The 11,836-nt window shown below is 44.0% G+C and overlaps 2 protein-coding genes across 2 annotated transcripts; both read right to left on the bottom strand.

Annotated features, from left to right (window-relative positions):
• Nucleotides 1-339: 339 nt before the first annotated feature.
• On the bottom strand, nt 340-1,811 carry LOC115621971. Its single transcript, XM_030515821.1, has 3 exons — nt 1,719-1,811; nt 1,022-1,197; nt 340-943 (listed from the first exon to the last, which is right to left on the bottom strand). Exons 1-3 carry the CDS (start codon nt 1,809-1,811, stop codon nt 340-342), a joined length of 873 nt encoding a protein of 290 aa, XP_030371681.1.
• A 3,862-nt stretch (nt 1,812-5,673) lies between these two features.
• Nucleotides 5,674-10,032, bottom strand: LOC115621227. The gene is made up of 5 exons (XM_030514816.1): nt 10,012-10,032; nt 6,959-7,331; nt 6,741-6,887; nt 6,413-6,549; nt 5,674-6,354 (listed from the first exon to the last, which is right to left on the bottom strand). The coding sequence occupies exons 2-5, from the start codon at nt 7,327-7,329 to the stop codon at nt 5,795-5,797; spliced, it is 1,215 nt and encodes a 404-aa protein (XP_030370676.1). The 5' UTR covers nt 7,330-7,331; nt 10,012-10,032; the 3' UTR covers nt 5,674-5,794.
• Between the last annotated feature and the right edge of the window lie 1,804 nt (nt 10,033-11,836).

The following is an 11,836-nucleotide window of genomic DNA, read 5'->3' as shown; positions in this document are numbered from 1 at the left end:
GTAATGTGTCTTGCATAACATTTATTTATTATTCTTCAATAAATATTAAATTAACATATAAATATATATAGATTAATAAATTACATAAACAGTGAAATAAGTGAGTGAGTGAAGCATAACAGATACAGCGAGCAGGCATAGAGCGATAGTACCCAGGCATGGAGCAAAATAAATAAGAAGAAAAATTAGCTTGAAAATGTACGAGTATTAATAGAAATAGAGCAAGTCAAATAACGAACAGTCGGCAAATACGGGTAACAGTAACAGTCAATAAGAGCCCCAGCTAGACCGTCCATCAATCAGGGCATAGTAATAACACGCACCACATGCTGCACTGTTTCATTTATTGCCTGGCATTGCCCCCGACCCCGCCGCAGCCTTAGGCTGCTGACCTCCATAGGCCATTTCCTGCGCATCTTGAGCCAACAGTTGGGCCGGCACCTCGGCCAGACCCTCTACAAAGCCATCGAGGGCGCGTGCCCAGCCCGAACTGTAGCTGTCGTGGTGTGCTGGCACCTCCACAATCGTTTTCTTGTGCGAGAGCAGCTTCTTCAGCGATATGATAACCGCCAGCAGAAGTGCAATCTTTGACACTATCAGAGCCTTGCCGGCTAGAAGGAAGAGACCCTTGAGCAGTATGGCTCCCACCACACCCGTCTTGGCCGCCATCATCATTAGCATGGGACCCATGTTCTTCATCTTGCCACGTCCCTCCTGCAATGCCTCGATGGGTCGCACGGAAACACCGATGTTTAGATTACCCTGGGGCTCGCTGCCGAGCACAAAGTCCGCGTTGTCAGAGAATTTATAGCGTAGCGTACGTGAGCGCACAAACTTCCACAGCTTGTTGGCCAGCAGCAATCCGTAGGTTTCCTCATCGGAATCTATGGCACGTGCCAGCAACAAGTCATCCTCGGGATCATCTGGTATCTCCGACACATCTCTGCGGACGAGAAATGCCGGATGGGTTAAGTTTTGTTACAAAATTTAGTGACATCCATCCGCTGACCCACTCACTCACCTATTTTGTAAGACCTTGACGTTCTCATTAAGCTCGATGCTGGACTTTTTGAACAGTCGATTCATGAACACAATCAGCTTTAGCATCATACAAGAATGATTGTCCCTTTGGCTGCACTTTAAATTCAACTTGGCAAGTATCTGCTCCTCCATTCGGTTGCGATAGTCGGCGCTTATCTGTGGATAGGACGAGGTGGATTGGGTTCGTATGTTTTCAAATGTCAATTTCAGCATCGTTTGAGTTTCATTTGATTAGCCTAAGAGCTCAAAGAGCAGTTGTTCTCAAAATATAGCCACATGCCCTAAATTTGGGGTCAAATGCTTTTTGCTTTTTTTTTTCAGGACCAAAATTGATTTCTGTGTGCATAATAAATTGAATTAGGTCTCCCCTCCCTAGAACCCTACAGCCCATCACAATTGTCTCTGTGGTCGCAATCAAAAATTGCTGCAGGACATTGAGCTTAAATGGCACAAAATGGCCGTCAGCTGGTCCACAGAACATGACCAACACTTGCGGACCCTTTTATGTATCGATAAGGCAACAGTTTGGCTGGCAAAATGTGTGTTTTAAAAACAAAACCCATTAGCTGTGCAAAGTTTATACCTCCTTTATGCTTGATTTGGCCAGCCAAAAAGTTTTCGCCTTGTCTTTATCGCACGGCGCTAATTCCATTTTCTTTCCTTCTCCCGTGGCTTACCGAGTTCTCATTGGCGGCGATGGCGGGCGTGCCTTGCGACGTGGCCAGGACGAAAATCAGGGCGAGCAGACTGTAGGCCGTAAAAGTTAGCATGTTGCTGCCGTTGTGGTTGTTGGTAAGCGTAAATTATTTTTGTTCGATTTTTGAGGCTGGGTATCACTGGAGAGTTGAGTCAAGCACGTTATTTTTTATTTGAATGCACGGCCACGCACAATTTCACATATGTGGCGAATGTCCTGCTATCCTTTGGCGCACACTCCAGCACACGCACGCACGCACAAACAAACAATCTCTTGACACACACACTTCAGCCGCGGCACGTGCTGCGCTTTTCCGCCTACTACTGCTTCTCAAATGTCACGCTGACCGTAAAGCTTGTTGTGGTGGTGCTGCTGCTTCTCTGCCAGCTGCCGCTGTTGACATCGTCGTGTTATAAGAAAACCTAATGCGAATTTTCCGCCTGCGATTTGGGTTTTATATGAAAAGCAGAAAAATCGTCGCAAATACAATGCAGGCCTCTGTCAACGCTGGCGCCGACAGCGTTTGTTTTTACCTCGTCGCATTGACTTTGCCATTTTCCTGAAAACTGGTCCCAGTGTGTGTGTGTGTGTGTGTGTGTGTGTGTGTGTGTGTGTGTGTGTGTGTGTTTGCTCACAAAGCCCAAAAAAATAAAAATATAAAAAGACACACACACTTGCTCGCTTACAACGCTGATGACTCGTTTTGCTAGTTTCAGGAAATTCTAACTTGATGTCGTTTCGGAAGCTCTCGGCCATATCTTTGTGGCCTTGTCTATGGAGAAGCAGCAGCGACTACAGCAGCAGCCTACTAACTGTCTACCTAATGTTGTTTATGTTGACGACAAGCTCTCTCTGTCTCCTAGCGTCCCCCCCTACGTCCCTACCCCCCTATTAACCACCCTCCAACGGATCGCATGGGTCATAACAATAACAAAGCAACTGAAAGTAAACAACAGCAGACCCAATTCCCAACAACAAAGGAGACATTTTTCCCACAAAGAAACCAACAAATACTACAACAACTCCGATGGCAACAACACGCATGCAAACATGAAAACTTTTTAGTTAGCCCAATTAGCTTGCGGCACTTTACCAGAGCCACTGCCAGCCACAATGACAAAGACAGTGGCGTCGTCGCTTATTTCAACCTGCAATTAATTTTTGTGTTTAGAACTAATAACATTTTTGTAAGTTTCTATCAAATGAAAGTAACGACTTGAGGTAATTGTTTTCGACAAGGGAGGGCCAACGAATGCCATTAGACACGATGGATATTCGCATGGCTATTAAATGATGACGTGCATTTTTTCTCACATTCTCTCCCATTCAATTTAATTTTTGAAATATACAAAGATTTGGGACAATTCTCTTTACTTCCTCAGCTTTCCCCATGGCCGGTTCACCACATAGTTCCAGTTTTGACCAATATTGTAGAAATTATCAAACGGATAAGTGGGATCCTTGCCTAAGCCACTATTGATCCCCCAGTATCGACCGGTGTACGGCGTAGTCGAACGAGGTCTTTTGGGTCGAGGTAACGGCTTCCGTGTGGTTGTTGTGCCAAATATCCATTTGTAGAAACGACCAGGTGCCTGTGTATGATCATATCTTTTTCGTTCGCACTTCCCTGGGCCACCGATAAACTGATAGCCTTTTTTGCAGCCATATAAATTTTTGTTGACGACTTGGTTTCGTTGATTGATATCGGGAACACATCCGTTTTCATCATAGCTCCAGACATAGCCCATTTCACATGAAGGATCGTCCTCTAAAGAATCACTATCGTCATGCATTCTCTCTGCGGACAATAATGGCTCATTGAGCTCAACCAACGGGGGGTTATCCCATGGCACCAGTGACGGATTTCCAACAGATAGCACTGGTCCAGTATTATTCCACAGTTCCATGTCAACTGACGAATATGGGGCTGTTGTCTTACTTCGCTATTTGAATTTTTAGCCCGTTAATAAAATTAAATGATTAGTCATGCATTGAGTGATGTGCTACGTCGCATTACAAGTAGGTGTCTTTAATTTTCTATATTCGTATTCGCTGAAAACACCTACATATATATCCCTTCGTTAAGACAAAATTGCCCATAAAGTTCTGAATTCCATAATTTGAAAACAAGCTAGTTAGTCAGGCAATTTATTTGCACCTAACTTCAAAGATTTTGAACAACCAAAACAATAATTGCATAGCACCAAGTAATTTATAGGTTTATTATTTATTTTATGTAATTAAGAAAACACTCCCAATGCGACCAAGCTTGCTTATGTTTTGCAATTGATTAGTATTTTGAAAATTACTTGATTACTTCTACACTGAGCTTGTATACACGCTTAGTTTTTGGGTGAAGAAATTATAATTAAAATTAAAAAGGTGGCGTTTCGAACATAAATCAGAACTTTTAAAACAAATATTGTGATCCAAACTTTTAAAACTTAACTAATCAACTATTAGGGTTCGAATATGTTTCAATTAGTTCACCTCTATTAGCGAACACCAACTAAAGAGCAAGTAAATGGCGCATCAAGAATTGTGGAAATTGTGGAAATGCATATCTGTAAAAATATCGCATATACTATATGTCCCCCATTTGTAACCTATAGTATCAGAGGAGGTATCTATTTGCCGGTAACGCTACTTCTGGCCTCACTTGCGCCACCTCTGCCCACTCACGCGTAATAATGTCTGTCGGGTTCCCACATTAGTACGCCTCCTTGGCATTGTTCATTCATGGGCGCCCTCAACAGCAGGCGTCATTAACTTTTCACCTACAATGCTGTTTTCCATTTCGATTCTCACATGCAACTGAACGCCCATTGCTGCAATGCCTTGAATTTTGTGCCCATTAAAGTAAGCGACATTTATTGTATTTGACGTGGCTCGAACCGCCCAGGGCGTAGCCCAACAGGTGGCGCTCGTGTCCGCCGCCCTGCACCGCCCACCTTGCCACTTGCCAATTGGCAAGCTCTAGTTATAGGAATTGAAATCAATTTGGCCGTCATGGCACAGAAAGTCATTACAAAAGTTATTGCATATGCCAAAAAATTGCCAGTCATGTGTGTGTGTGTGTGTGTGTGTGTGTGTTGTTTGAATTTTCCAAGGCGGTAGAAGTAGGGTAACAACAACAGCAGCAACAACAACAGCCACAACAATAACAACATCGACGGCTGTTTAGAAATGTAGCACGCTAGGAAAGTGGCTGCTGCCAGTCGGACGAAAAACCGCTACGAGCTCTGGCCATAAATTGGATGCTGGTGGTGTGTGCATGTGTGTCGGCATGGGTGTTACCAGTGTGTGTGTGTGCGTGTGTGTGTGTGTAAAATCAAACCGCACCAAAATCGAAAACATTGCGTCCGCCCGAGTTGCAGCCCAGCCACTACGTTTTGGCGTTGCTGCCAGAGTCATAACAATTTCTCATGTACCGAACCCGCTGGCTCGCTTTCTTTCGGAAAATGTGGTCCAGTCGGCCCGCCAGTTAGTCAGTTAGTCAGTCAGTCAGTCAGTCACTCAGTCGACACTTTGCCAGTGTTGTCAACGCTGTAGCTTAGGCCTTTAGCAGCTTATTTGAAATCGGCCAACCCGCTTTTCAATTGCCATTGCCATTGCCATCGCCATTGCCATTGCCATTGACTTTGAACTGCCAACAGCCAACACCGGTCCAAGCCAGCATTGAAGTTGGCCGAATCGAAGCAAGGTAAACACGCTCAGCCACTTTTCTTTTGCTAATATTGTTGCTGTTGCTGCTGCTTGGCTTGGCTTGGCTAGGCTACCAATTTCACGGCGTGGCATTTCTTTTGCTTTAATTAAAAGTTGCATTTTATTTAAAGCTATAGAAAATAGAAGAAGACAAAAGCAAAAGCAACACATTGTGCAGTGAAATTTTTGCCATTAATTAGACAACCAGCGCGTCCAGAAAATCATTGCAATTGAACTTATAGTGGAAATTTATTTACAATATAAATATAAATAACATATTTCATGCTTATAGGAAGGCATGACAGCTAGGCACACAACAAGTAATAAATAACAAAGACAGAGAGGGACGCTTTAGCTCGCCTGCTGCAGAGGAGCCGTGGCTTGGGGCTGGGCCGTTATGTCCTTGCCCGTATTGCGTCCATAATAGCCATTGTACGCAGCCTCGTGCGCATCGCCGAAGCTCACGGAATTGACGCCCACTTGCTGCTGTTGTTGCAACTGCAGCTGCTCCTGACCCTGATAGTTCTTGCTGTAGTAGTCGACGTAGGGCTTCGAGAAGGCCGGATCTTGGCGGTAGAAGGGAGAGCTACCACCGCCATGGCCGCCCTCGTAGTGCTCGTGATGGTGGTAGTAGGTGGCTGGCCCCACACCCTGGGGTGTGTAGGCGGGGAAGGTGTTCTTGCTGCCGAATAGGCCAGACAGACCGCCGCCAAAGGCGCCGCCCACACCGCCAGGGGGACGACAGAGCTTGAAGTAGGCAAAGAGTCCGGGCAAAATGATGGCAGCCAGGCCCAGAATTTTCTTAAGACCAGCAATGCCCAGGATGAAGGGCAGGAAGAGCAGCAGCTTCAGCTTGAAAATCTTCAGCACCAACAGTAGTGGAATAATCATTTTCTTAATCTTCTTGCGAGCTATTAAAATGGCAACAATTAGCTAAAGTTCGTAATAGAAAATGATAGATTAACTTACAGAATGGACCACCGCTCTTATTCTCAATGACATCCAACTCGCTATCAATCTCATTGCCAATGAAACGCGCCTCATACCGACCAGCCTCGGTCAGCTCTTCTGGCCATTCCAGCTCCAATGCCGTCGACTTGATAAAGCTGCAAAAACCGAAAGCCAAAGGAATAAAGGGTTAAACATTTTTATGGGCCACTTGAGAACAAACAATTAAAAATGCACGATTTCTTGCCGGCTGGCTCCCCAAAAGTTAATTAATATACCAAGGTGCTGAGGCCTCGGCCTTTTGGCTGCCACTTCGGATCGCTGTCATTTATCTAATTATGTCACTTACCGTTCGGCCCTTCGCAGAGCATATTTCACCAACTGATTCCAGTCGTCGTCGTCGCCACGTGGCTCCTCCGAGTATTCGAAGGGTTCCTGCAGCAGCGAACGCTGCTGGGTTTCCGGCAGACGCACCACACGAGCAAAGTCAGACAAACTGCATAAGAAGAGTTGAGTTGAGATTAGCAAGTGGATGGATGTTCGAATAAGACCATCTAATTGACTTACCGATACTGATCCTTGTAGAATATTTCATCGAATGTGCCCAATGCCTGGGTCTTGAAGCACTCAGAGAGATCCCCGCCCAGACAGTTGGTATTAGTACGAGCCAAATAGGGATCATTGTCGTTGCCCAGACCGAAGATGCTCAAAATAGAAGAGCGACCACGCTCCTCGCCCTGTGGTTGAGGTTGTTGCTGCAGCTGTGGCTGCTGGAACTGCTGTTGTTGCGGCTGCGGCGCAAATATTTGCTGGACATGAGGACTCTGCTGCACATTGTTGGACTGTTGGTCCGGCAGCTTGAAGCCTTCGCCGGCTACCAAAGCCAATGAAGTGCTGGCAACCAGGGCCAGTAAAGCGAACGCTCCCATTGTTGTCATGGCTGCAAGCAGAGATGGTAAAAGAAAAATGTAAAACACGTCCGTTGCTGACACCAGGCTTAATTGATTTCCCATTCAAAGTAAACGAGATTCGATCATTGCTATGGCTGTTGCTACGGCTTCTTGCCACTGCTCAATAAAACATAAACAATTTTCGATTAATTGACACTCAACCGACAAGCGGCGATAACGGTTCGACGTCGTTTTCACTGCTTCATGGTCTCTCATTGGATCTTTGGCTCAATCATGCGATAGCCCCAAAAACTCTCCGCACCTTTGGACTCTAACGACTTTGTCTGTGTCTCCGACTGCGTCTGTATCTCTTCACAAAACTGTAAAGCGTTTTCGTTTTCGTGCTTACTATTTGGCAACTTTTACGCGTTTTTGGCTGATTTGGCGCACCTCTGTCTCCACCTCCACCTCCGCTCACAAACTCTGACACACTTTCCAGACGCATTACTTGGACCGGACGCTGTGCATGCGTCAGCATCGTTAAGCGTTGCCTAAGCTTTTGCCAAGTAAGTTTTCTTCTCTTTTTTGGCGTACCTTCTACAATTAGGCTTAGCCAACACGTAATAACTCTCACTTTCAAGCGCCAAGCGGTGCTAATGTATTGTTCAAATGTTAGCGCCAAGTCGAGCTCAGCTAGACCGATCTGAGCTTTTCGTTTTGACGCAGAAAACGACGCCGTGCCTTTTTGTTGCCTCATTACCTGCGCGTTCATTTTGGATACCATTGAGCACAATGTGCCCCTGAGAGTGAAATGCAACAGAAACCGGTTAATTTTGGGTCTCTTAACCCTTTGGGTGCGCAAATGGCGCAGAAAATGCACGTAATCCAATCGCGCTGAATTCATGCAAATGTTGCCCACTTAGGCGAAACCAAATACACTCTAAAAAGGTCTACAATTTTCACCCAAACAGCGAATGCCGACGGATATTGTTGTCTGACAACAAAGTGCAAAAAAGCGAACAAAATGCGTTTATGGTAGAAGTAGTAGCCAACAGTAGAACAAATTGAAAATTTCACTACTCAAATATAAGCTTGAAGAATCTTAGAGAGGACTGTACTCTACAAATAGGCTACCAAGAGGAAAATTTCAAATTTAAATCTGAAATAATGAGTCCCTCAAAATTACGAATGCAAACTTTCAAATATTTTTTGAGAGTTTCTAATTTAGAGAACTTGAAATATATACTTTTCAAAATATGATCGTCCAATTTTATAGCCTGCATTTTATAGTATTTATATAATTTAGTCATAATTTTGAATTTTATTATATAAACTTAAATCTAGCTGCATCCAAAACTATAGCCTGACATTAAAATTTAACTGAAAAATTCCGACTAGCTTTTCAAATTTAGAAAATGTGTTAAGGGCAATGAAATGCCGCAACTGCTTTTGTTATACAAGTACTGCGCATATTTTTAGAAATGCCTCGCTTTCAGCCAGAGAGATAATTTGTTTCAGATATCTCGGGAGCAACAACAAAACACCCACCCGTTTGCTACATTAAGAAATGATCTAAACAAGGCTTTTCGCTGACGAACTGCATGCTAACGAAGTTTGAATAGAAATTGAGAAATTGTTCAATTTCAATCAATTACTCCGCGCTCTGCTCTCGATTCTGCTTGTCGCTTTACGCTTTACCCATTAGCCCCCATTGTCCAAGTCGCGGCACGCAATGTCAGTTATGCTTGAAAGGAGCCGATGCCGCTTTTACTTTCGCTTTTGTTTTGACAGCCGCGCAACCACAGAGCCAGCAAAACAAATATATACTACATGGCTATCTATCGATGTACTCGTAATTGTTGGACAAATGTTTTGCGTCTTGGGCTTGGGCTTGAAACTTCCTCGAACGCGCCGACCAAGTTCAAAACTCGGTTCATTTAAGCTGTCGAAAGTTCAGGTACGCCTCAAAGTAGGCAACGCAAAATGTGTTATAGCATGAAAGTGGAGCTGTTATGGCAACATAATACCCTCCCACTCGAAAGTATGCTGCCCCATTTGGCAACTTCAATTAATGCGCTTACCGCCGCACTGTAGAAACTAATTAAATATAAAATCAATCAAAGCCCAGCTCCCAAATACCTCCGCAGGCCCTCCCGAAATAGGCAGCTTTAAAATAAATAACAACAACAGAAGAGGAAACAAATTAATTAGTTATGTATTAGCTGGCCTACGGGCATGTTTAGGCGTCCTCAGGATATGTATATGGTAAATATTTGGGTGCCTGTATGTACGTATGTATGTACGAGTATGTGTTTGATTTCAAAATCTTGCCCAATTTTTTTTTGCATTACCGCATTTTCTATCGCCTGTTAGTTTTTTGTTGTTTAGCCGTTTTGTTTTGCTTTCAAATTTACATTTGCCATTGAAGGTCAATGAAATGTGGCCGACCTAATGGGCATTGCCAAATACGTGGAAACAGTCATACATATGCAAATGCAAATTGTTGCTGCCTTTTTTAACTAATTTGCATGCGGTTCGCATTAAAATTATTTATCTGTATATGAACTTTTGGGCACTACTGTACCGCATTGCCACTCGAATTTTATGGCTTTTCCCGCATCTCTTTGTTATTATTTTTTGCATATTACACAACTGCTTGCAGGTCGCACTTAACCGCAGCAAATCACAACACATCACTTCACTTTTGCTTTTGCTTTCGCATTTGTTTACCTTTAACTGTTTCCTATAAACGCTTGGTGTTTTGGGTTGTTTATATCCTTTACGGCTAACTTACACCGAGACTTTGCCTTTTGGCTGGCTTACAAGCGACTGTGCCGTGACTGGCCGGCTGCAAAGATTTTATATGAAATGCGAGAAGTGGCGAGAGGAGAGCAGCGACAAAAGCAACAAGCAGCTAACTGAAGCACCGCCTCGAGTCAACGCACAAAGCAAAGTCAGTCAACAAACAATGGCCCCTTGTCAGTGGGCCAGTCCACATTGATGATGGTGACGGCTACCTCAGTACTCGTATCGTCGATCATAAGTCGACGCGTGGTCATAATGACGACGATGACGACTTCGTCAACACCGTCGCTCTTGCGGTAGGTTGGGGTTAGCATCGCCCGATCGATGTAGGTCTGTGGGCTGAGACGTCAACGACTTGCTGCGTCCGGCTACTTAACTGTCTGGCCGTCTTGGTCGTGTGCCTTGAGAAAATCCCAAAAACTTTTTAGAGGCGCACGTCGAGACCTTGGGTTAAATTCGACTTTAATTTAAAGAGCAAATCGTTGGCTTCGCCGATGACTCAGCGTCCGCAGAGTGGGGAGCGTACGTCGTACGTCACTGCCACAGCACAGAGATTATGTAACCCGGGTTGGCATAGGTAATAATCACTTTTTGCCACAAGACATTCAACTGGTTTTGGAAACGCCCACATGGCCACTCTATTGTTAAAAGTCATGGTAAGATGTGAATAAACTGTTTTCCTCAACGTTTTCTGATTTTAAAACATGTGGGATGCAAGTTGCAAGCGAATTTGCCTGTGCCCCAAAAGAAATTCGTGCATGGACGTGCATGGACGTGCATGGGGGGCAAATAGTTGTACTTAATACCTATTAATAAATACATTTTTAAAAAGTATAGTATGTTTTTTGGTTGCCCGTCCTAAATGGGCTTCTTCTAGTAAACAATATTTACATCCTATATAGTAAGAGAAAAAACATCGAAATGGATATTTAAACATCAGCTTTAAACATTAATTGAGACTACATATGAGTTTTTAAACCGCTACTAACTATCAGTGTTGTTGATCATAAATATTTAATTGTGTAAAATGTAAAGTTGTAGCTTTTTCTTCTCTTAGCTGAAAATAAATAAAATAATAAGATGACACAACAACTTTTCTTACGCTCTTCCCCTTCAAGAGCTCGCTCTTGCCTACACCTCTGACTTGAACACACTGCGTGTCCGAAACAGAAACTGTTGCATTGAGTGTCGTGATGCAATTGCCAGCAGCTCCACTTACATGCGGAAAAGCCCCGAAATGTGGCAAAGCATAACACAATGCGTTGATTGTGGAAATTCCCCTGCCATCTGGTGTTTATTTTCATTTGAAAGCTGTGCTGAGAATGTAGCAAAAAGATAACAACTGACTAGTCCGTGCAGTAATTACAATTTTGGCACAGCCTCCCGGGCGGTACTGTCGCTCTGGGGTTGGGGTGGTCGTTCAGTTGGCAACTTTAATGCTAAATGCTAGCATGTGACAACGCTGGACGAAGCTGGACATTTAGTTGATGTTGCATGGACGCCGGCATGCGTGTGCCAGCAGCTGTTCGCTGTGCGCCTCAAATTGCTTTCCACTTAGCTGTTTTTGCAAATTGTTGCAAATAAGATAAGCGGAAATTATATTAACATTGCGTGAGAGCTCCTCTGTGGACGGCGTAATGTGAAGCTAATGCGTTAAACCCTTGCCAAGGGCAGACTCTAATTTATTTAGGCAGAGGGCAGGTGCACGTTAAAGTACATTAATTACAGCAGCTTGCTTAAATGGGTGACC

The sequence above is a fragment of the Scaptodrosophila lebanonensis genome, unplaced genomic scaffold (genome assembly GCF_003285725.1).
Source record: "Scaptodrosophila lebanonensis strain 11010-0011.00,11010-0021.00 unplaced genomic scaffold, SlebRS2 tig00000024-arrow-pilon, whole genome shotgun sequence".
Lineage (NCBI taxonomy): Eukaryota > Metazoa > Arthropoda > Insecta > Diptera > Drosophilidae > Scaptodrosophila > Scaptodrosophila lebanonensis.
The sequence above is the reverse complement of the archived record's forward strand: the minus strand, read 5'-3'. Positions and strand labels throughout refer to the sequence as shown.